The following is a 26,737-nucleotide window of genomic DNA, read 5'->3' as shown; positions in this document are numbered from 1 at the left end:
TACATCTTTATGTGTATAGTAAATATATTAGCTCTTAGGTGGGCAAACCACTGAGATGACAGAAAACATGAACACTATCTCCAAAAATAAAAATATTCTATATAATATCAAACTTAGTAAAGCTGCACACTAAGCCGTGTCCTGCACATGTGCTGAAGCAATCCCAAGTGCATGCATGGGCTGGGCAGAGAACAGATCAAGAAAAACCATGGGAAGCAGGACTGGGAGTGTTGTGGATGAAAAACTCAACATGAGGCAGCAATGTCAGACTGCAGCCTGAAGAGTCAACTGTGTCCTGGGCTGCATCCAGAGCAGCGTGAGCAGCAGGGCCAGGGAGGGGATTCTGCCCCTCTGCTCTGCTCAGAGCCCCACCTGCAGGGCTGCATCAGCTCTGGAGCCCCCAACATAAAAAAGAGGTTGACTTGTTGGAGCAGGTCCAGAGGAGGCCAGCAAAGACAATCAGAGGGCTGGAGCACCTCTCCCATGCAGGCAGGCTGAGACAACTGCGGCTCTTCAGCCTGGAGAAGATGAGGCTCCAGTGCGACCTTACAGAACCTTCCAGTACCTAAAGGGGCTCCAAGAGAGCTGGAGAGGGACTTCAGAAAAAGGCCTGGCAGGACAGAACCAGAGCCAATGTCCTTAAGCTGAAGGAGTATAGGTTTAGACTACATATTAGGCAAAAATAGTGGTAAGGCACTGGAATAGGTTGTCCTTAAAGTACTTTCTATCCCTGGAGATGTTAAAGACCAGGCTGGATGGGGGTCTGAGTAACCTGGTCTAATGGAAGGTTCCCTGCCCTGGCAGTGGGGTTGGAACTAAATAATCTTTAAGGTCATTTACAATCTAAATCATTCTATGGTTCTATGACACAAAACTAAATTAAATGGTCTTCAGAAATACCTGAAGATGACAGAATTATTTAGGAAGCTTGAATTACCTATTTGTTTGGTACAGAAATATTTCTTCACTGTGCTTTACACATCTGTCCAGTTATTCTTCCTTCAGAAGTAATCTACTTCTTTCTGACTTTACGCCTAATAAAGTATTTTTCTCCAAAACACTCTTAAATACTGCAACACTTTTAATACCTGCAACAAAATGCAAAATGCATGTAATGCTGGATAACACTACTGCATAGGTTTGTAGAAAGAAAGGGGTTTATTCCAGAGAATAATGGTTTCCCCCGACTGTGGCATTTCCTATTTTGTATGAATCACGGTTTCATGGCCAGTGTTCTCTCTAATATTAGATGAGAGAAGCAATTTATAGGACAGTCATAAAACAACCAGCATCACAGTTTAGCACTGATCCTTCCAATTGCCTCTGAGGAAGACCTGGAAATTATCTGTGTCACTGGCTGCTGTAGGCAACCACTTGAAAGTTTCCCTGCTACAATACCCTATCAGCACTATCAAACAGGTGACCTAAAATGGTGTGTTACCAGAAAGCTCAGTTTTAATTTAGGTAAGATTTGAAATATTTTAAATGGCTCAGGCTAACCCTAGGTGGAGCTAAAGATTTGCCATGTCCAGTGCCACAACCTATGCACTAAAAATATACTTGTTTTGATTACACTAACACATGTTAAGCATTTTTGCCAAACCCACACTTTTATGCAGTGACCACACTCTCCAAATAATTGGAGCAAACTCCTGAAATAAAGCAAGGGTGACTTTTTTTTTTAGATTTATTGCAGCAACCAGGGATATAAGCTTGCAGAGTACACACAAGCCCAGACTCAGTAGAAATGACAGCCTCCATTTCTTGTAACTTTTACACACTTGTACTGCTTCCACTGAACTTAAGGCAGGGTATTTCGCAGTCAGGTCCCTGGCCTGTCTAGATATTGTAAACATCACTACTTATCAATAGTGTAAATGTCAGCTCTCATAAATTCAGTTATAAATGTACTTCACAGTCTTTAATATTTATCCAGAACCACTACATGGTTTTAGTATCTATAAAAACATTCCCAAAAGACCTTATGTTGCCAGCTGCCAGCTCCTGGTGAAACCTTAAATTATTGCAGAGTTAAATATCCACATTGCCTTGTGCTCTCAGTGTTTCTATTCCACTCCACTCTACCCAAAGAGTATGCATATTCCCAGCAGAGCCTGGATGATTTATGCCCAGCAGTATGGAGCTGCTTTGTCTCTAATCTCCTGTTTCTGCTGAGGGACAGTATCCAAAATCTGTTAAAATTCTTTGTACAACACTACACTAGAAGTGAAGCTCTCATTTTACAGAGAGCAACTGACACAAAAGAGGAACTGTAAAAACAGAAGTCACCAAAGAAGGACCTCCTCATGGCACTTCTGGGCTGGCTGCAGAAGCTTTTTCTGTGACCCAGCCTACTTAGGTTCTCACCTGTGTGCTCCATTCCCTGCCTCGTGGTGCCATGGACAGGTACTGTCCTCTCACTCATCTCACTGATTGTGTTCTGTAGCATACATTGAAGGGCACCTCTTGCTGGCTGCTCCAGATAATGAGTTTATTTATCTTTATAATAATCTTAGCTTGTGTCACTCCAACTGTGGTAAAGGGATCTATACAGTTCCTACAAATCAGACATGCTATTTATCTCAACATAGCTGTGAACTCAACAGGCTGTGCTTATGGTTTATGAAAAACGATTTTTAGCTCTGTTCTAAATTTACTCTGCTTTAAGTTAATCAAGTCCTTTTGTTGCCATCAGCAGCTGCTAAAGAGAAAAAAGTATGTGGTTTCAATACTCTTCCCTGAACTGCACAGGAAATCAGTGGATGAAATCTCAGCCCACTGAGGTCTTAAAGGTTTCTGCCAGGGACTTCATGGGGCAGATATTCATTCTCTGCAATAATCTCAAATGGTCCTCCCAGCATTTTGGTTTTTTCTCCTTACCTCCAATTTCAGCAGTTCAGCTGCTGTTTTTAAGATCACCTTATACATTCTTCTTCCTTATTTTCCCTCTACAATAAATATTTCAGCTTCTTATAATAGACTGGTGCCACCTATGAGCACAAGTCCAGGGGAATTAATTCAGAACTGCAGCACCTCAGCTCAGGTTGGCTGAGCAGAGACAGGTTCACAGTTTTGTGAACTGTACCACTGCCAAGATTATTCTTAAATATTGATCATGATAACTTCAAACACTTGCTAACACAATGTTGGAAATTATTCTGTTACAGCTTTGGAAGGATGTTGATCTCCTGCTAGTGAAGTCTATAGAGCTCTGTCACAGAAGCATCTGCTTTTGACAGGATCCCATGAGGCAAACGCATGCTAAATGATTTTAGCTAACCCAGGTCATAAATAACATTGGCAATGCTTGCACAAGGCCTGACTTTGCATTTACTGACAGATAAAACCTTATATTCTTACTCTTTCACTCATGCTTCAAGAGTCTCAACTACTAATATTTTTTTTCCAAAAACATCCATTTATGAAATACAAAAATTTCTATTTAACACTGAAAAAGCCTTTTAACTCTACAGAGTTTACATATAACTAAGCACAAAAAAGTAAGAAAGAGGAAGAAGTGAACAGAAATACTAGAATAGCGCATTAAAAAAGGAGGACATCTATTTAGAATCCTCCTCATGGAGGAATGCAATACACTGTAAGTATGAAAGCTTCAAGTCCAAATACAAGAAACTAAAGAGAATGCATGAGGGTTTGATAGAATCATGCAACTTATCTGACATAAGTGACTAAAATGTACCACTTTAGACTCCTCTTTCCCTGCCCTAGACCAGCTTCAGCCATGAGTTTGAAGGGCCTCCTTCACTCTCCTACCTGACAGGAAGTAGAAAATTAGTTCATTGGTACATTCTACATAAGCAGCATGAATTACAATCGGCACATGGCAATAAGACATTCACAAAGATTTAAATCTTCCACTCAGTAAAAAACTGTATCTTTCCCCACATTATATTGCTGATTTATGAAGGATAAAGTTTGCCGTTCCGTGTCTGCCAGAATCAGCGTCCCTCTACTCACCTTGAACTCTTTTTCAATGTTGGCAAGCACGGCCAGCTCATTGCTGAGCTCTAAGGCAGTCATGACCGGGTCTTCACTGGACAAAGACAGGTAGGCAGGGCTGGCCAGACCTTTGTAGGCATTGATCCTGGACCTAGAATGGCTGAAAGAGTCATGCTTTTGTTTCTGGTTGCACTCACTGCACTTGCAGAAGTAGTCATGCGGCCTGTCGATGCGGGCTCCCTTGCGCAGCAGGGTGTGCACGATCTCGTACTCGTGGCAGTGAGCCGCCAGGATGATGGGCGTCACGTCGTGCGAGAACCGCGTGCCGTCCTCGTCGTACGCGTAGAAGTCATCGTGCTGCAGCTCCGACTGGCTGGGACTCAGAGCCAGCCTCTTGCCCTCGGCGAACGCGGGGTGGCTCAGGATGGCCTCCACTATCCGAACGTAGCCCTTGCTAATGGCCAGCAGCAAGGCGTCCCCCACCCGGGCCAGGTTCTCCTTCTTCAGCAGCAGCTCGGTGATCTCCAGGTGCTCATTGGCCACTGCCAGCTGCAGGGCGTTCTGCCCCATGTAGTCCACGCAGTTGACATTGAGCGAGGGACATTCCTCCAGCATTTTGCGAACCACCGGGATATTGCCATACTCAGCGGCGTCCAGGAAGCGCTCCTCCTCCAGGGAAAGGCTGGTGGAGCGGTCATTGAACATGTAGGCCGGCCCCCGGCTGGCCTGCCTCCTGCCCTTCTCCCGCAGAATGGTCTGTCGCCGCAGGGCCAGTCTGTTCTCGTTACCCCGGCTGTGTGCACACAGAGAAATTGTTAGTTCTTCCTTATGCAAGGACATTTTGAATAATAATTAATAAAAATATTCTAGTTCTTTATCTGCTGTGTATTTTGAATGCAGCAGGGACACCAGAAACCCTGTATTTGATGCATTTCGTAACCACTGTTACTACACAACCTGAGAATCAGTAGACAGCTACATTTTATTTCAACAAGAAGAAAAAGCTGTCATCAATCATCATCTAAAACTACACTTTTTTTCCTTATTTTATCCTCCCAGCTCAGATTGAGAATAAGCCACAGTGTGAAAGAAGTCAGCAGTCATGGGATAGGAAAATGAGGGATTGCTCAGGATAACAGGGCACACAAAGATGAAAATGTCTAAACTCCCTTCTGCTTCACAAAAGCAGCCAGGCTGACTTCCCTTGCTCTTACTCTCTCTACTTCAGCAACCATCTAACTTATATTTTGGCTCTGGTTTCTCCTCTGCACCCTGCTGTTGTTTTTCTGACATCTATAATGGAGTGCTCAGGCATTAACTGAATCTGGACAAGATAAAAGCACATCAAATACATTGAATGGCATCTCTTACATCCCATCTCCACCATTCTTTTCATTATTGCAGTTCATAATCTTAATATGCTAGTTATTCCTTCACTCAGGGGCTTGCCAACAAATCCTGCTAATTCTTGATTCATGATAGCTCTGAAATGTTGTCCAGTCTGCTACTACTGAAATCCTCAGCCATTTACAACCATAATATTAAATACCTCATTAATAATTATTTAGTCATTATTATAAAGTGAGCATGGCAAACTTAAGTTTTCTGAGAAATGTTACAAAATATGCTACATTCTCTTTAAAAATAAGGAAATCTAATTAACTAATTCAATCTTATTTTTTCAGTCTATTAAGATTTATAAATAAAATTGCAAATAATTTTCTCTTCTAGAATTACTCTGCTAAACTACTTAATATTCCCCACGACTTCATCTTTTTTCTTTATTGAATAATAGCTTAATTATTCTTTACATACATATGCTCAAATACACTTTACTACATTCAAAAAATACAAAAAATAACCATAAGCAATATCTTATTCATTAAATATTAATGAATATGAATTTAAGTTTCAGTAAAAAAAATTAGTCCTCTGTGATTCAAAATTTCTTCACCATAAGTAACATTACAAAGTACTATTTATTCTAGGCTGTTTAGATTTAGCTTTAGTATAAATTTCCTTTCTGCTTCTTGTCTTCTATGTTCTAGAGATAAAGTCTTCTGCAGCACTGGAAATACTTGAAATTGCCAAAGTCTTAAATATAAAAGGACCAATTTTCTGCAAGATAATAATAGGTATGGAATGTGGAATATATCACAACTGACAACAGTAACTATTAATTATAATTATTAGTTTCATTATTTGATATTTTTAATAAATAGTTATTCAGAATTGCAAGTAGGGAAGCACTAAATATTTAAATCAAGCAAAGAAATGTTTAGTTTTATGTTTAAATTCATTTCAGAAGCAAACTTTTTTCCTAGTGATAAACGCAAATCCTATGAACTGAGAAATGTAGCTCTGAAAAAAAGCTATATAAGCTTTATTTTATATTTATCCTAGTTTTCCTGTGTATATGTTGAATTTTGTAAGCTTACTATATTTTCACAGTGCAGTGTGTTCCTGTGACATCAGATTTGTAGAAAGTCTGAAAAGCAGTGCAAAGTTTTCACATACATTTTTTATTGATTTGTTCTTTTATACCAGAGAAGGTCCTTAGCAGTGTGAGGGGTTACCTACATTTAAGGTAAACTGACCTGGGCTTCAATTTAACCAACCAGACACAAAGTCCTGAGACCTGGCATCCAAGGGTGCAGAGGGATAAATCATGGCAAGGTTGCTCTCTACCATCTTTGAAGTGCACCAAGTTTTCCAACTTTCTTAGCTCCACATTGGCTTCTCAGTTTTGAGTAAACTGATTATTTAAATGCAGTAGTTCACTATCTATCTTGAACTGCTTCTTTCTTCGGTGCAGCAGCCAATTACTGTTGAATATAATTCAATTAATTTATACTGAAGTTATTTCACAGAAGGACAGAATCATTCAGGTTGGAACAGACCTCCTATATCATCAAGTCCAATCTTTTACTCATCACTACTTTGTCAACCTGACCAAAGCACTAAGTATCAAGCACCAAATGACTGCACCACCTCCCTGGGCACTCCTTTCCTTAACAACCCTTTCCATGAAGAAATTCTTCCTGATGTCCAACTTAATCCTCCTCTGAACAGATTATAGACAGATAAAAAATTCAACCCACAAAAAAAATGGAACATATTTTTTAAACTTCTTCCAAATAACAAAGACGTGTTCAATGTAGACTAAAATCTTAGTTAATTTGTCAATAACATCATTGATATAAAATATGTATCTTTATGTGCCCTGCAAAAATAACCCAGTATAAAATTATTTTTCTAGTATTTGATCCTTGAACAAGGAAATAGACCCTTCAACAGAATCTTGGTCATTATTTTTTCAGCATCAGCTTCAGCAGTCTGGGGTGATTAACTGATCCAATATAATGCTTGTGGGGACAGATCTTAATGTTGAAAACAGGCAAAGGAAGTATTGAGTACCTCAGCCTTACCTGGGTCCTTTGTTACTGGATCCACCAGCATAATCAGTCTGTGGTGGTGAACTGACACAGCCCACAAGCCAAAAACTGCTGTTCATTAAACACTTCCTCTTCCATCTTTCAAATAAGGGAAAGATATTCTATTTCTATTCTAGCAAAACACTCAGTATGGTTTATCAAAGCAAAGGGTAATCATTGCAGTGAAGAATACTTTGAATTAGTGTCTTTGTCTAGTACCACTTCCTCGTTCCTTCCCTGCATTTAGAAGAAAATCATTGCTTAAATGGGATATTAAACACATACACTCCTTATACAGTAGCTCATCAACTGAATTAGAACCTATTATAGAATGAAATAGAATTTATTTTTATTGTTTGCTGGCCTGTACCACATGTCTGATGCAGATCTCTAGAATCTCAATGTAACCAATTGCTCCTGCATCAATGCATTTCATATGTATGAAATGAATGTCCTGGTTTGTCCATTTGCATCTACAGTTAATTAAATTTAAGCATCTGTCATTAAAACTGGTTCTTGCAGTACAAGGCTGTAAGTATGTTTAATTGCAACACAGAAAGCTGAATTTTCTGTTTTATTATTTCTGCTTAACTAGATAGAGAAGGAAACATTACTTCAGGAGTTTGTTTAGAAATGTGTAAGACACTTGATTGCCTCTAAGCACAGGGAAAGGAATTTGGCAATCCAGAAGGGTATGTTCAGTCTTGTTTTAGTCTGACGTTCTTACATTTATTTTACACTCAATAAGTTCCTTCCAGTTCATTTTTTCTTAAATAGATGTTTGTGTCATAGTACTGGCCACATAAATCTTAAAGCCACTTGAAACCTCATCCTTCTCAGACTGTAACTGTTGGTTGCAAGACATTTCCTGAGTGTACTTTGGAGAAATGCAGTCTAATGTACCATACTCATTACTCCTTAGTACTGAAGAACCAGTATGATCAAGGCTGGAATATTATCATCATTTTTGATATCATATTACAGGAAGGAGTTCTACAAAATTAGAAATTAAATGCAAGAGAGCAACAAAGGTCACACAGTCTCTACCATATCTTCCACTTAAAGCATAGTAAGATTGATTTTGTGAATTATAGAGGATGGTACTCCACTCATCTCACTTTCACTATAGGATCAGCAGAATTCTAGTAGAAATTAGTAATTTTTATCTTCTCTGTAGATAAAGGAGAGACATTTCTCCTACCTACGTTATAAGTGGAGAACCTATATTTTTCCATTGTTTCCAAGAGAATGCCAGCAGATTAGGTGAGAGGCCTCCTTTAATGCATAGAATTTAACAGGAGTACAGACCACAGAAGGATGATGGAGTAAAGTCCCTTACAAGTAGAGGTATCACCTCAAACAATTCCCATTAAAATATCAGACTCTGTCTTGAAGGAAAAGGCTGTCTTGCTGAAATTTTATTGTCTGTCACTAATCACACGGAAAGACTGATGTTGTAGTACTCAGAAACATTGACTTAATTTTCAGCCTAAATTTAAAAATCACCAATTTAGATCTATTTTACTCAAACTAAGTATCACTTTTCCTTACAGTAGTCCCCTGCAAAACATGAACTCATAGCAATCATATCTCCTCTCAACCTTCATCTTGCTGAGTGAAGCTCCTCTAATTTCCTGCTACATCCATGAGGTTCCGTCTGCCACAGGACAAAACCCATCTTGAGTACACCTTCCTAAACTTAAAATACAGTAATCCCTTGTGTCAGTGTTTGTAGTAAAATGATTAGACACCTTTTTTGGTGCAGTACATCTTTGGTTATCTCTCAGGTGCATTTACATCCAAGAAATCATTTTTAGGCACTATGGTTTCTCTAGTGAGGCAGAATTCTGCTTTTGCTGACTTTCCTTAATCAGGTCTCTGACAATGAGTTTTTTATGAAGTGAAAGAACTATGCTGAAAGATCTGATTTTGACCCTCAACTCTCTTTGAGGATATGAACTGTCATTATAAAGAGTTGTGAAGCTGGGAAAGCTTGGCCATGGGAAACAACTGTGAGTATCCACAGCATTTGAATCCAAAATAAAATGTTTTGTAAGAAATTCTGCAATATCTGCTAGAAATTGAACAAGCTGGTATAGTGACAGGTTAAAGTCCTCATCTTCCTTTACTCACTTAAAAGAGCTTATAATACTTTAGAATTACCTTATAAGAGTAATCTCTTAATGCATTTAAACTTAAGGCTTGGCTTTCCTTCAAAAGTTTTTAACCTTTAGAAGAAGACTGACATCTCAAGAAATAAGAACAAATTAAACTCAAAAAATGCAACTTTGCTACTATCTTCAGGACCATGCTTTAGTAAGATACTGCACTGAAGTCCCTGACCTGCATATCTGAATATAAAACCAGACATAATGCCTGCTGTTCTCATGAAAAGAAAATATATGTGTACTCATGTACACTGCTAGCAATGCAAATCTACAGGCTGGAAACACGTAAGGAAAAAAGGAGGCTGACACTTCTGGCAGTATCCTAAAGAAAAAAAAAAAGTCATAGACACAAATGCTCTCAGAGCAAACTAAATGGAGAAAGTTGTGCTGACACACTAGTTTAATCACAAACTCCTCAATCTTGTGAAGCTCAAGAATTCTGAAAATTGTCCAATCACTGTGACAATAGTTTCCACTGTTTGTTCAAAGTCAAGTATGCAGCTGAAACAAGGTTGAAACCATCAGTAATCATTTCTGAACCAGCTCTGTAAGGAAACTTCCAGAAAACTTTGAAGGCTGTGAGCCTATTTTTACAAAGAGAAGAAAATAGCTAAACTAAATCAATCATTTTCAAATTTAATTCTCTTATGCTATCGGTAAACTGTCAATAATTAGCAATTAGCTAGGAGATCAGATAGGAAGTAATACCAAACAAAATCATCAGCACCAAACACCCAATAATAAATCAGCTCAAAACTATCCAATTATTTGGATTTGGATGTTCTGTTCTTCTACAGTCCTTTATCATACTTCTATATAAAAAATTAAAAAATATATGTAGCACATAACATAATAGCATATATAATCTGCCAAACATATTTTATAAAATTATATATTGATATACATAAAATAATAGCAGCATATATAAAATTAAATAATATAAACTCCATCTAACTAGAGATAGGATGGGAGCTTAGACAGAGACATGGCGTGAACCTCTATATGATACCATGCTAAGGGACAGAAAATGACAGGCTGTAGAAAGCAAGATTAAATTGAAATTCTAAACGTAAAGACGGTAAACATCTTGAAACAAGTATCTGAACCTTGGGTTTTCCATCTTTTGGCATGAGGATCCAAGGTTCCTCCATAACCCTTAGGAGCTGGTGGTGAATTGTAAGTGAGCTGGGGCTGAAAAACACTGTACATAACAACCCAAAACCACCTGTGGACATGTACTATAAAGCTTACAAATAATCAGTGACAGTGACTGTCTTAGAAGTAAGAAAACCCCACAATGAACAACCCTTAAGTATTTAATTTTATAGCAGATGAAAGGTACAAGAAAGAGTATTTTTACTTTGTGGGGTTTTTATCAGAAGATGTGCATGTAACACACAGTATGAAATATAAAATCTTTTAAGACTTTTATTTGAAATTTTGGTGAAAATTGATTTGCCTTCTGCAACTGTCCCAGAGGTCTTTATTAGACCTGGACTGTCAAAGCTTTCTTGTTTACAGACTGCTGAGAAGTGTTTTCCCCAAGCTGATTGTGTTGTGCAAATGCTTTTGTACAGGAGCAGTTAAAAACAATTATGTTTTAGAGTGTGTTTCATCAGTCACAGTTTGTGAACCTGGAAGGGTAATAGTCTGACAAACACTTTCTTCAGGAAATAACAAAAGGTTTTTCTTTCTCTCCTGAAAAGTAGTTTAGTGGCTATCTAATGGATGATGGAGAGAAAACACGCAAAATAAGGCAAACAACCAGTTCTCAGGCTCCTTATTTAATTTGTCATTCATTAACCCTAATTTTTACCCTTGGCTGAGTAATAAACCAGTGGTTTATTATTGATGAATTAGCTTCCAACCTCTAAAATGGGAATGACAAGTAAACAGAAGCATTTAGGGAAATGATTGGGAAAACAATGTCTGAATAAAAAATGGCCTAAGGAGAAAAAGTAGCCTGGAAAGCTGTAACCGAGTCAGCTTACAGATTTATCAGGAACAACACACAAAAGGTTATAGCACTCAGATTGCTTGAAGCTTTTAAAGAGGGGTGTGAGATTTAAATTCTTCCTCAAAAGAAAAAAAAGAGAGAAGAGTGCTTTACCAGCCCAGAGGCTTTTATACATCACAATTGCAAAGCAAAGCAAACAGATTCACTGCATATTCTGAATTTGAAGGGACCCACAAAGATTACTGAGTCCAGCTCTGATGTAAATAGCCCATATGAGGAATAAATCCATAACCTTGGTGTTATTAGTACCATGCTCTGACACCCCAACTAAGCTAACCTCAAGCCTAGGTTGGTAAGGCGTAACCTAGGCCTTGCCTAACCTAGGTAAGCCTAGGATGGTTAGGCAAGGCAGATGACATGAAGAAATGGGTTGAGACCGCTTAGTATGGAGTGTCAAAAGATATCATCCTTTTCTTTGAGGATTACTATCATTTTAAGGTTTAAAAGACTTACAGTCATCTGGATTGTGCAGGTCTGAGCATTGAGGTGTACCCGAGCACATTCTTAATTTCATTCTGTCTGCTGAAGACATTTGACAATAAACTTACAATAAAATTTTTAAAGCCTAATTTTAGTGTCATTACTGAAAAACTGAATTCCTACTTTCCAGTAGCTGATCTTGCTCAGAATGTCTAGCTACGTCTGCAAAACTAGTTCCTCTCTGTGTAACACCTGCTTAGACATTTTTCCTCACCTGTAAAAAATGTTGAATGCATTCACCCTTTAAAACACAGTTTAATTAAAGTTCAATTGCCTATTTTCACAGCTTATTTGATCAATGTGCAACCTCAACTCTGAGGTTTTTTAAAGATAGGAAATATTTATTTTTCTGTACTGTTTCTTGCAGAAGGTGGCAAAGAATACTGGTGTGTGCCCACCAGTAAACACTTTATTAAGCTTGGCACTTGATAACACCACTGTTCTCCTCTATACCCAGCATCTAATAAAAAATACAGGATTCCACATTCCTTACATGATTTTCAGGAAGTTCCTCTTGGTGCCTACTCAGTAAGTTAGTTACATCCTCTGCCCATCTGGAGACAGACCATCCAAAGTTCACTTGCTTAAGAATAGTAAAACAAAGATCAAAGAGTCTTAATAATTCAAATTAAAGCATGCATTTTATCTTCTGGACTGAGGATAAAAAGGAAAATTAGAAGACATGAAATATAAAGCATGACTTTAGCATAGTTTTATCAGCTAGCTACTTTGCTAATTTGTGGCTTTTATATGAATACCTGAATTACATCACAGTCTTCATTGTCACATCTTTATAGAGGTATTTCACTTGCATATGCCATATCCTGTTAAATTCTGTATTCCTACAGTCTTACGCAAATAATTCTTAATTTCTGAAGGTTTCTATGTGGCTTTGTATTTGGGGCTTAAACAAAGTATATAGGTCTATTTGAGCTTGCATGTTTTGTAAAATGTAATGTCTTATGCCTTGTTCACTCCCCAGTAACCTGGCCATGCCTAACTTTGTCACTGCAGCTGACAGTCCTTGTTGAGGTTCCTTCTGATAGCCCTGAAACCACCTCCCCTTTCAGAAACTCCATTTTCTGCTCAAGTGCTTGCTTTCCATTTCAAGGCACACCTTTTGCAGAGCTATCAGTACTGTACAGTGCAGCTGCCTGCCAGCAGCTCTGGTGAGTTATGGCTTTCATTACTCACCTCACAGAGAGATGACTGTCAGGAAGACCACTGTAGACAACAATTGTCAGGAGCCTGCTTGCCTCAAGCAAGCTTCTCCTCTCCACTAAGTATCACTGGCCTTTCTGTCTTAATAAGCCACTGCAGTTAGCAATTTAAGAATGCCAGGTCTGACTTTATCTGAGATGGCAATTTAAGAACCATTTGTTTATCTAGATAGGAGCCCCCTGAAAAAGTACCTCCAGTTCATATCAGAGTCACCACTGAAGTTTCCATAACTCTCATATCATTATTAGTATCTTAAGACTACTCTGGATGATTTGTAGACTAAATCACTGAAGCTAACAGGTCATGGTTTTTTAAAATGAGGCTAAAACTTTGTTCAGTTAGAAGGATCACAATTGATACAGCAGCTGTAACACAAACACAGCTGTCTATATATGACAAACATGCCTCTATAAACAAAACATTATTACATTAGCAGTGAAATAGCAGACATCAACACCATAGCCCTTGTTACTTTCACAGAGTTCCTTAGGAATGAAGTGACAAGAAATCAAATAAAAGCAAAATCCATTTCTCTTATATCTCATGGAATATTGTACTTCTGTGTAGCATGCGCTTCAGTGCTGCGTCCCACTGGTTATAAATAAAAGTACTCTAAATAGAGTGTGGATACTTGTACCAATGCTAAAACTGGATACAAACAAAGCAAACTTCTATTATATACAAGCAACTTGATGCTGGCCTTCAACTGTTGGAAATGCTGAGATTCTTAAAGAGAAAATATCTTTTAAACAATAAACTAAAGGCAAGGTTCAGTGTTTTATTTCTCCAAATCTTTTTACACAAAATGTTGATCCCATAGAGATAGAGGGACAAACTGAATTTCTTTTTTTTTTTTTAATTTCAAAAGGATAAAGTCTAATTTCTATTAAACTAAACAGGTTAATTCCTGTACTGTCATATTTTATACAGCGCAGCACTTTTGCTAACTGCTTCATAAATTAGGTCAGGATGCTGTTTCATGTGCATCCTTGCAGAAACACTCCAAACCTTCTGCTCTGCTTCGGCTGCTCATGGTTACTGTTGTACCATGTCATTCAGTATCCTGACAGAAGTGCTGGGATATCTCCAGGCTGACCCCAAGCAAGGAGCTATCTAAATGAAAATTAACATTTCTGAAATAAGAAAACTCCTCTTCTCCCCCCACCCCTCCAGAAAAATGCTTACTCTAAGCCCAGCTCTCCAACCCAGATTATCATACAGATGTGAACCCTTGTGCTGTCCCCTGGTAGGAGGCAGAGTGAGGACAGGAATCAGTGGCAGGAGGTGAGGAGAGAAGATTTGAGTCTAACACCAGTCTGTACCACAAAGATTACTGTCTACAGTAGTCACTTAGACACAACTGTGTATTTTCCTTTGTATTTTCCCTTTGTTGAACCACCCTACTGTGAGCTCTTACTCAAAACAATAGGTTACAAGGCAAAATAAAGGGGATTTTTTTTTTAACCAGCATTTTGTATTCACTCATGAAGTGATCTATCTATGATGATGACAGATGATTTAGAAGACAGGGGAAAAGCAGACTATACAATTTCATGTGGATTTTCTCTATCAAGCTCCAGGTTGTGCTTTCCCATTTCACAACCGGATAAACAGAACCTGGGCATATTAATCATATTTAGACCAGTAACAGTGGTTCTTCAGCTGAAAAAACTGGAAAATGAAAAAAAAAATCCTGAAAGACACTGCATCTCTAGTTTTAGTGAATCCTAAACAGAGAACAGGTTGAAACCTATGAGTCCAGAAGGGCCAGGTTATTTTCTCAGCATTTAATGCTCTCCTGTCCACTCACTGTCTGCAGTTCACAAACGGGATGCCTGCAGCTGGCACCCTGCTCTGACTCCCTGCCCCAAGGACTGCTCATGTACAGCTCTCTTGCTCACATTTCTGAGTCATCACAGGACCACTAATGAAGAGCTACAGAGGATCCCAGAGATTGGCCGAGAGCTGATGAAGATGAGAAACCCATTTACACAAACCCCCTCTATGTAGAGAACATGTGCCAATGCACTGACAGAACAACACATTCAAATCTATCTGGAGACACAACACCACCCTTTTATAGTGTGCATTTTCCTTCTGCCATGTCTTCCTCAATTTTTGACCACAAATAGGCACGTTTTTAAGTAGCACTTGGAGGGAAAGCTGATCACTTATTCTGCCTGTCCTCCTTTCTTTTATATATTTTTTTTTCAAGAACAAGTACAAGCAGAGCCTGTAACTTATCCCTACAAAAGAAACTGAAGAAAAGGGAGCAGGAAGTAAATTAGCAGATTACTGATCAAAGCAAGGCAAAGGAGGTGCTCTGTCATACTGTGCAGTTAGTATGTGCAACGTGACACACAATGCTACAGGTGATAAAATCTAGCAACAGGCTTAAGGGGCAACTAGACAAATTCAGCCAACAAAAATCCACTGCTGGGATTGAATTTCCTCTTATTTATATAGATATAGATATAGATATAGATATATTTATACATGGAATCATGTGTATACCAAATAATATATATAATTGCATATAATTGCTTACCTGAAAAGGTTTTCTTGAACCATACCCATGTCTGTAGGTGTTTGCACAGCCTACAGCACATTCCAAAAGCTTCTATTATAATCTATTCCAGTCTCAATAGTTTTAATATTCATATCGCATAGATGTTGTAAAAATTTAGCTGAATAAAAGAATTTTTATGGACATTTTGTTATGTAAACTTCAGTATGGATAAAGATTATTAAATTAGGCAACAGGAAGGTACATCTATATACTAGAGACAAAATTACATTTGTGTTGCTCCTCTGAGCAAAGCCACAATTTATCAGAGAGACATGGAATCTGATTTAGTACAGTGGTAATTTAGAGTTAATGGATGCATGTTTATAAAAATCACTTCACGCCTAAGAGAAAAAAATAGGCCCAAGAGGCTAATGTAAATACATTTAAGGAATAGAAACTGTCCTGACTGTAGCCTTTCCTAAGAATTTGAAGAACTCAAGCATTCAGACAGCTGATCTTGATTTAAGTTCCTCTACAATAAATATCAATGTCTGAAATTAAACAACAGCTTTAAAAGACATCTGTGCATGATGTACCAGAAAGATGAGGGAATCAAGCATTAATTGATTAGTTCTGGAGCAGCCCATTCTTGTCAGCCATTCCAGGGCTGAAATGTGAAAGTTCAATGGCACAAGCTCTCAATGCTGCTACAAGAGCCTAGAAACTCTCCAGCAACACTGGTGGGTGTTCTACTGGTGCCATATACCTTCCTCTAAATATCACTCCTCTTGCCTTTGCAAAATCTTATTCACCTATGACTCACAGCTAGAGAACAACACCCATTTAAGCCTCATGGTTCTGATGATCAGCTTCTCCCTACATGAGTAATTAGCTGTAAAAAACACAGGTGAGGAAAACTTCCCCCTGTGTTCTCCCAACCAAGTTTGCACCTTGAGTTCTTTAAAGTACCTGGCAGCACAGTCAGAACATTTTTCTAATAGCTCCCCTCATTTGAATACTTCACACCATAATGTACAAAACATACTTTGCACAGTGTCTCTTGACCTTTAGAGGGGAAAAAACACTAGATACAAGTACATGGGGTTTCAGTTTAATAGGATTTAATCCCATTTAACAGTGCTTCACTACTTGTAAAGCTTAATACTGCTGGGACCAGGTGATTTTGAATTAAGGGCAGGAAACCTCAGATACCTAATTTAGGATAACTGGGCAGTTCATACTTTGTGAAACTATGGTTCCAGGCTGTCTGCAGTCAGGGAAGTGACACTATCTACAGTCACACTAGCTCATATTCCCAAAGCAAAAAACAATGGCTGGAGAGGTGGAGAATAATGGGCCCTTAAGCACAGTTACAAAGCTGAGCTCCAGCAAAATCCCAGCTGTGGAACTGCAGGGGCTGGGACTCCAGATGGCCACAGCTGAACACTGTAGGTAGGTGCAGCATGTGAAAGACTGCCTAAATCTGTGAAACAATGAGCAAACCTAACCTAGCAGCCTTTATTCTGTTCTGCTTGCTAGAATGGGCAGATCTGTAGATACTTCACAGAGGTACAAGAAAGATTCTGGTTGAATTCTGTTGACCAAAAAAATGGAAAACAGAAAGAAAACTCAAGCAATGCTGGGGAAGGGTATATTTAAGTCAGGCCTCAGATATGAAGCGATGTACCATTACAGTCCTGAGGCATTAGACTTCAGATAGCAGTGGAGTTGCTATCAGAAGATGTTTAAAAATTAATTTCACTTCAGCTCATAATGTGGTCACATTCAGGAAAATATTTTAAAAGCAAGAGAAACTCCACACACTTGCTAGTGTTGCTATTCTTCAGTTTATTTTAACTGTGCCCTTTCACCACAGCCATTTTCATTCTGCTGGGTTTTTTTCATAACTGAATGCTGCTTACTGACATATGTGTTAATTAACCTCATTTGTGAAATGCTTCTCCCCAAGCACTTTCTTAACTCCTTCATTTATTTTTAAACGAACACCTATTAGAGAAAATATTGTCACCTACTTTATCCATATTCAAAACCTGCCAGAGGGTATTAGTAAATTGCTTGTAAATAATAATATACTATGAAAGTAATATACTAAGAAAAAGCCTGAAAAAAACCACAACATTCTTCTCAATAATTTGGGTTCTATTTTCATGTGCAAAATTAAAGGTGTTTAACGCACTGATGGGATGCGCTTCACATAGTTTGAACATAGAAAATCACTGTTAATAACAATCAACTAAACCAGATCAGGCAGAAAAGGCATCCTACTTAGATATTCTTCAGGGAATACATACAGTGAAAATGTTGCACAAACATTTCATGGGGATACACCAGACTCCAGCAGACAGATAATTATCTACTCAAGTAATCAGGGCTCAAAATCCTTTACCTTGTAATGGTATAGAATAAATGTAGAGGTTTTACCCCTAAAATACAACAATCCAAAACAGATTAAATTAAAATAAAAAAAAAAGCTCATCTATCATTTCTATTTCTGATTCTCTAAAATACAGAAGGTATTTTTACTTTTCCAGAAAACATGGTACCATTTTTTTTCAGGATGTAGGACAGCATTTATCTCTCCTGTCTGTGCTATTACCAACTTCCTTTCACCCCTGAGACATAAAGAAGCCCAGCAGTATAATAAAATCTCCCTTGTGACAGAAACAGGCTGCTGGATTACTCTAGCCTTCACTCCCTTCCATTAGAAAAAGATCCATCTATGGCTGTTTCTTGGTTTCTGGAAATTGGCCAATATCCTATTTCATCTTTCACTCAACACCGTTTTACCACAGCTCATCATCTCTAGAAAGGAATCTTGTTAAGTGATTTTAGAAAACATAAGGCATATCACTTATCTCATGCAACATTTTTATGGTGCTTAGAAAGGACTTTGGAAAATTAACAAAGGGTGCTCCCTTGTTTTCAAATCTTCCTGCTATTGATGGATAAATCATTTATTTTCAGGGACTCTCAAACTCCTCGAACCATAGAAACTTCAGAGGGTTCATATAGCAAAAAATTCATTATTATAGTTATACATAGTGTAGATACCTGCTTTTCCATAAGCCATTTTAGAACTCAGCAATAGAATGGAAGACAGTCATTGAAGTACAAGAATTGGAAATAACACAGGAAATAACACAACTATATGTCCTGTCATACACAGCTTGGATTCACTTTCCACTTGCCAGAATGCTGAATTTCCATTCACACATTTTACAGCAAACAGTGCTAAATCTGTACAAAGAGCAGGTCATCTTCTAGGGCTATCGATCATTGTTTTAAGCGATAACTTGGGCATTATATTGAGCCCAGACAGTCATTACTTTTTTGGCAGAGTAGAAAAGGGAATCATTCTTCATTAGATTTACTAACTACCTCAAGCAATTAGTTTTGAAGACTGCTTAATTAAACTTAATACAACCACTCCCTATTCCTTTTAATGGCATTTCTTACCATTTTCTTGCTCTTTTTTTTTTTTTCTTTTGACTGAGTTTTCAGAGATCAGTGCTGATGCAGTGTAATCAGAACATGACAGGTCCTTAGCTGGACTGTCCTGATGCAAATTCCTCATTTTATCCAGAACATACTTCACTAACATGCAACTGTTATTGATATAGAGATGAAGTAGATATATGGAAACTGAAAGGAACCAGACTGAAATTGCGTCTGCAAGGAAAAGGTGTGCTGAAGTACTTCAGGCTGTGTAAGCTTCAACTGTACTTGAGAACTGCTGTCTATCTCCAGCTCTGTTCTGCTTAGGAGATTTGCCTTGCACTGCACAAAAAATATGTCTCTCAATGTAAACAATGAATCTACCTAAAATCTATGTAAATCTTGATCTTCCAGGAATAAATAAAAACAGTGAACTTATGCTGTGGCCAGTTTTGGTGAAAATAAATTCTCAACTTCTGAAAGAAATGTACTAGACTGGGATGAAGTAAGGTAATAGTGTTCACACAAGCTGTCATCAAATAGGGTTTCAAACATTTGCAACACCTGTTAAGGAGAGGAGCACTTGTGCAATGCTTTAGTTCCACACTGATAAAGAATATTAAGCAAATGTACCGGACTGTTTTAGAAGGTGTCCAATCAACCTATTCACTGCTTATTCAACATTAACCAAGCTGGTAAATAGTCCAGGGTCACCCTGAACTGCTTTTTCTACTAGTGAGCAGAGAAAGTGATGTATCCCCAAATCTAGTCCTCAGTTCATTATGCCAATAATCAAAATCTCCTCACAGACAACCTGCACACTGCCCAAAGGAAACCTTTCTACAGAGACATCTGATATCTCCATATACAAGACAAGCAACAGGAATGATCTCTACTGTGAAAACCAAAGTGAGAGCATTCCAGTGCTTAGTACTACAAGGAAAACAATAATCAAATTGTCTCATCTGCAGAAGCAGAAATAATCCTGATCACCTAAAGCTGTTCAGAATTTAGCTCAAAGAAGTTTGTGGCTGGTGTAACTGTTACCATTGCCTTAGTTTGCCACCAGTCTCATTGCTGCGCGATTCTAGAGTGGTAGCTTTGGCTGGAAACACAGACAAAACTAGATTTCCTCATTCACATTTCATTTATATTACATTAAATTTCCCACTGTCTTCTTTCTGTGTGACCTAAATAAAACATTCTTGTAAGTAAAGAATGAGCGTTTACTTTTTTCTAAAAATACTTTGCATTTTACCTATAAATAAGTAATAGTGATATGAAGCATCTGGGCCAAGTTCACTGTAGAAAAATTAGGTCAGCTATCCAAAAAAATGAACAGATTCATTTAATGCTACCTCCAGTTTCAGAATGGATTAATTTCTTATTGAAGCACCTTTTGTACCTCCTTAAACGCCTGGCACTAGCAGATGTTGAAAATCCCATGAAAAATATGGTGGATTATCTCAGTCTTTCTTTTTGAGATCTGCATTTTGGATATTATGTTTTCTGTTTCCTAGTCATGAAAAATACTAGTGGGGGAAAGGGACAGGCATTATGGGAGTCTGAGAAGAATTATGTAGAAGAGACTTCTCTTACCCATTACAAGAAAATTTAAACCAACACTTAAAGAATTCAGAGGAAATGAAAAATATCTTCAAAACTGAATAAAAGGAAAAGATGAAATAAGGTGGAAACAGATATAAAAAGTGGACTATTCAGTGTTCCTTATAAAAACCACTCAATGTTACCTTTATCCTGATTAAAGCATTTTGGATAAATAACAGTGCCCCAAATTACACACAAATACAAAACCTAAGGACTTGTTCTCAGGTTTTCATATATGAGTTGTTGTACTATTTCTTCCTGTCCCCTCTTCATCAGTTTTTACACTGGTCTCTACCTGAGTCTTACAAACCTTCTGAAAATTGGGCCAGAAGTTTTAATAGAATTTGTTTTAGTTCTTTTTTGTTTATTCCACTCTCTAGACAGGTCAGTAATAGCAAAAGTATTTGCTGTGTCAGTCTCATCCTTTCCAAGAAAATCAATGCTTTCATTGCTATGGCAGGGACAAAATAAATTTAATACATTATGTTCCCTTTGCCTGCGTCATCAAACATAACAGTCTATTTATCATGATCTAGCTTTCAGTGTTCCTTTGCATAACTTTTCATATATAATGCAATTTCTAGAGCAATCACAACAGCTTTAAAATAATGAACTGAGCAATACTGAGCAATAATGAACTTGTTGAAAGGATGCTAAATTTATTGTAAATTTATTAGAGAAGAAAAACAATACCATGACAGAGAACACGTATTTCCTTTAACTTCTGCTGACTCTGGGGCATAATTTCTCAAATTTTTGACTAATTTCCATTACTAAAAGAAGATAAGCAAACATTAAAATACTTTTAGAATAGTTAAAATCAGAAAAAGGCAATCAAAATAAATATTATTAATATCAAACAATAGCACTGAAAGTCATCAACAATATGACTCTCAATGGTGCATTTTATCTTAGAAAAAAGAAAACCTGAATGAAGTCTGAGAAACTTCTGAATAGGATTAACTGAACTGGCTCATAAAAAATTGGTCAAATGACCTAAAAGGGTTGTGTTATCATAACACAGCTCTATCAGGAAGCCCTGCTGACAAGAAAGAATATTATGCAAGAAACCTGACTCATAAACATACTTCTCATGTTGGCACCTGGGTTATTCAAGGCAGTTTAAGAAATGAAAAGATGGCAGCCAGCTGATCCAAAGAGGAAAAATGTTCTTTGAATAGGAAACAGCATGAGAAAATTAAAGGAAAAGTTAAATTCAGGAATTCAGGTCAGGAAATTACTTAGGAAAACAAAATCTGTTTCCTGAAACAGGACACTGTTTTGGACATTTCTCTGCAACACTAAAATCCATGGGTGTCAGAGGCAGCCTGAATTTGGATTATTAAAATCCAGAAAAATGTGCTGCCCACCCCTTTCTTTTGCATGTCACCTCTCCTTTTGCATCATAAAATCAGCAGATCCTGGTTGAGTCTTTAGTCTGGCATAACAGGATTACACCAACTCTACTCCCAGGTGAACTGCTACTATTCAGGTTCTGTGTGGCAGGAAAAAAAAAGAACCAACAAAAAAATCAGAAAAACAAACCCAAACACAAAACCAGTGAAATGGCAGCTGGTGAAGCATTTTGATTACTATTTTCACATGAAATTATGGACAGCATCAATAATGTAATAAGGAAGCAATCTGAAAATGTGGCTGTCTTACACTGCCAAAATTCATGTTACCTAGTATCCAGGAAAGGCTTCTTACACTTATTATAAATTCCACAGAAATACTGAAAACCTGCAAGCAGATCTCCCAACTGAGTTTATGTTTCAGGGGAAGTAAAAAGAAAGTAAATTCCAATTAAGAAACTTGTAGATATCACTACGTGGAACACTGAACATCCATAACCTACTTGGCTTTATATCTGCTGGCTGATTCTGTTTCCCTAAAAAAGGTAACAATTCAAGCCCAGTCCTCCTTCCTCAAAACAGCAGAAACTCAAATTCAAAACCTGATGACAACAAAGGAAAACATTCCCCTAGATGTTAATTCATTTGGAGTAAGACCAAAGAATGAAGCAGCTTCTTTTCTAGGGAAACTTGTTTTTTCAGTTGTTCTGAAATTCATTAGTGAGGAAATGAAAGGTTTTAGTGACTTCAGGCATGGAGCAAACCCCAAATATTAACTTGGGATTCTCTGCAGGGCAATCAGTGCAAAGTTTAAAAGAGGTCTCAAGTGCTTTGCTTAGTGTCAAAAGGAAACGTTTTAATCTTGATCTTCAAGGTCACAAGCTAATTGCTAAATTGTCGGTTTTGTGCCTTAAAAGGAAAAACAACAACAACAAAAAAAAGCTTATGTCTTATGCTTGGTGTCAGTGGCCCCGAGATGTAACCATTAATTTCTGTCTGCTTTTGCTTCTGGAAAGAATATAATTGTGTCACTACATCCCTGAGCACTTTTGACTTTTTGCAAAACCAACTCTACTAAGAACTGAATAATAAATATCATAAAATAGATCTGGAATAAAACACCACATTTTACGGTAGCCATTGTTATGTCTAGGGTGGTTTTTTTGTGTTGAACACTGTCAGAAACTAAATAATGCTCCCAAATAACCTGTTTTGCTAAGATTAAAGAAGTATGTCCTAAATGATGCCCTTGGTAAAGAACTAATAAATGTCCTGTGTTTTGTAAAACATCACTTTTTGTGTTCTATTTTCTGAGCTTCTGAAATTGCTTTTGTGACAGGGAGCCACAGCTCTTTGCATGAGTTACCCATATCTGGTCATGACTGTGTACATCAGAACAGCCTTTGAGACTATGCCAGAATAAAACCACACATCCATTTCATGTGTCCAGAATTCAATGATGTGACAGGAGTTATTTGAAAATACTATGCAAAACTAAATAAATAGCACTCATCTTATGAGAAAGGTTTTGCCCTTATGATTGTTTACTGATGTAGTTCCTAATTCTTTAATACCTATTTTTCTGGCTACTCCACAGACACCCAGGAAGCCTCAGAGAAACTTAGAAGAATCTTGAGCTCTACCTTTATGAGCACCATCTGTCATAATAACATTTTTTCAAAGATGGCAACCTGACAATCAAACACAGTAATTAACTATCACAGCTGTCTGTGGGTTCCCTATACATGCCCTGTCACCTCAATCAATTTTATGGCAAAGCTAAATATGTATGAAGATGCAGGGTTCATATGGTCATTAACGACCTTGCCCCTCTGTAGCTTTCATTTGGAGAGGTTTCAGAGAACATTCTCTCATAACAATGTTTGGTCATCTCAATTTTCAAAGTAACAAGCCAATTTGTGGCTCAGCTCATAAAGGGACACTTTTAGATAGATTAAATGAGCAAGGAAGGGATGTGTATGCATTTGTGGATAAGAGGGTTTGAAGGAATTAGGATATAAAAACTGGTGTTTAAGGAACAAGTATTGTAATTGTTCCCAGTGCTGAAGTCTAGGCACTGGGCAGTGACTTGTAAGAAATATCAAAATATGCCATCAAATTCAAGACACAGATTTAGCAGAGCTTGGTATGGTTAAGTCTATAACTTTATAAGTTTAATTTCTAAATCAATGCTTCTATGTTTTACTTTGTTTCTAATCACAACTCAGAGAATGAGAGGTTCCTTACCACCTCTTATTTTGAATTTTATTCCTAAATGCTTCTTTGACAGAGTTGGTAAACAAATCACTTTCCTTTGAATGGCTGCAGAATTTTTGTAGGACTGCTTGAATGCCAACAACTCTGCTTAGAAGGATCAAATTAGACTCTGATTCTCATACTGTTGTACAGAAGATTTCAACACACCTGAGCAGAACACCCCAGGCATTTCCAAAAACTCCCTAAAAATGACTCAGAACACTGACTCACTCACATTTCTATTGCTAATGAGATCTGGAGGAACTCTTCTGTCAAGCAGTCACTCTCGTGCTGTGCACAGTTTACGTCACTACACAAGATCTTTCTTACTTTAGCCACACAAGAAGCCCACCAGTTAGAAAGACAATGTATGTCAGAATGGTCTGTTTTTCTTTTAAAAAAATTTAAACATGAGTCACTCAGCACAGGAGAAAATAATCTGATGCTTTTAATGGGGTATACTCATGTTGACACCAGAACTGACTTGGGAAATGAGATAATATCTAATCACATCCATTATGTGTGACACAATCAGACAGGATTGATTTGACTAAATATAGATGCACACAATGCAGACATCTGCAACTGAACTCGGCATCCCGAACCCTCCATGCTGCTGATGGACAGAAATAAGCCCTTCCAAGGCATGACTCACTGCCCCAAGTAAATGTCTAAATTGAACTGCACATTAGAAGTGCCTACTTATCTTCACTTTTTGTAAAAGAGCTAAGCATGGCTAGTTGAGATGGAGATACCTACATAGACATCACTAAAATTTTTTGAGGGGATAACAACTTTTTCATGCTCTGATTCAAGTCTATACTAACTGGTCCAAGAAAGGTATTGCCTTCGTCCCAAAACCTTATCTTTCCGACATCCTTAAATCATTATGACTGTAACATTGTCTGTAAATTAAAACATGCCATTTTTTTCAAACTCTGCCACTTTGTAAAGCAGAATGCAGGGAATTTAGCTAGAAGTTGCACCAGAAATTAGATTTAAAGCATAGATCTGAGAGATTTATGTAAGAACAGATGCTCTCTTGAAAACACACTTTTCTGATATTCAATCTAAGCTCTAGCAAAAGGTCAAATAATGCTGTGAAAATTCCCCAGGCAGCTGCATTTTCACCATGGCAGCATAAGCTAGATAAAGCCAAACATCTCCTTGAATCTGATCCAAATGTTACTGACTTGTGTGGGAACTGGTCTGGACCTTTAATGTTCAAAAGGATCAGAAAATTCCTGTAATGAGATGAAATAATGCTATCTGTTTGGAAGAGATGAATCATTATTAAAATATGCCACCATCTTACTTGAGTTAGCACAATGTATGAGAACATCAGTCTTTGAAAAACTAAACAAGTGAACAAACATCCATGAAAAATGTACAGGGATAAAACTCTTACTTGATCAAAGATAATATAAAGCTCTGTTGCTCACTTTAATGAGGCTGGGATTTTACTGTATGACTTCACTGTATGTATACCAAAATAAAACCTCTTAAAAAATGTATTCTGCTTTGCTGCAGTATGTAAAATATTAGTTAAACTACGTAAATACAGACAAATTTTGCATAACATATTTTCTGTGTGTACTTGAGCTTCACTCTATGACTAAGATATAAATGTTCACACATGGAATCCCTGATATAGAGGACGAAGCTCATTCATTTCCCTGGCTTTCAGCACACCACTGTTTTGTTCATTCACTCTTCATTGATCTCATATGCTAGGCGCCATGAGTTGCTCAATCACAGGGAAGGCAAGTGAGCTGCCTCTGGCACACTGGGTCCTTGAAGGTTTCATGTTCCTGCAATACAAATAATTTCCCAAGAAAATATAGACTCCTCCCTTTAATGCAGGAAACGAGTCAAAATAATTGTTCTATGCTCAGAACAGGACACATCACGTATGGTTATAGAGAAAGAGAACTGCAGGTGCTTTCTGCTGCTTTCTCCTTTGTCCTGGTCCTGTCCCTGAGGACCTGTTGCATGTACGATGCCTGGAGCATGTTACGATTGCCTTTCAGCCAGTAGATTAATTTTCTCTCTTTGGAATACTCAAGACATGGGAAGGAAAGCTGAAGAAAATGACGAGTTAGAGTATATGTGGAACACACATAAGGGAACTGGTGTATCTGCACCAAAAAGTGAACTGGTGCTGAACAACCCTTGACCCTTTATTAAACCCTGTTATTTAAAAAAACACAGTGGCAGCATTCAGACTAGCTAATGGAAATTTTCCATGGCCTGGGTTAACTCCTGAGTGGCGC

The 26,737-nt window shown here is 37.8% G+C and overlaps 1 protein-coding gene across 1 annotated transcript in view; it reads right to left on the bottom strand.

The window, feature by feature from the left end:
• Nucleotides 1-26,737, bottom strand: part of TRPC6 (transient receptor potential cation channel subfamily C member 6) — a 79,776-nt gene that overhangs the window by 27,377 nt on the left and 25,662 nt on the right. The window contains exon 2 of the mRNA XM_036393098.1: nt 3,979-4,753. Within this exon, the coding sequence (XP_036248991.1) occupies nt 3,979-4,753 (775 nt within the window). The remainder of the gene's footprint in view (nt 1-3,978; nt 4,754-26,737) is intronic.

Source organism: Molothrus ater, chromosome 2, assembly GCF_012460135.2.
Source record: "Molothrus ater isolate BHLD 08-10-18 breed brown headed cowbird chromosome 2, BPBGC_Mater_1.1, whole genome shotgun sequence".
NCBI classification, from domain to species: Eukaryota; Metazoa; Chordata; class Aves; order Passeriformes; family Icteridae; genus Molothrus; species Molothrus ater.
The sequence above is the reverse complement of the archived record's forward strand: the minus strand, read 5'-3'. Positions and strand labels throughout refer to the sequence as shown.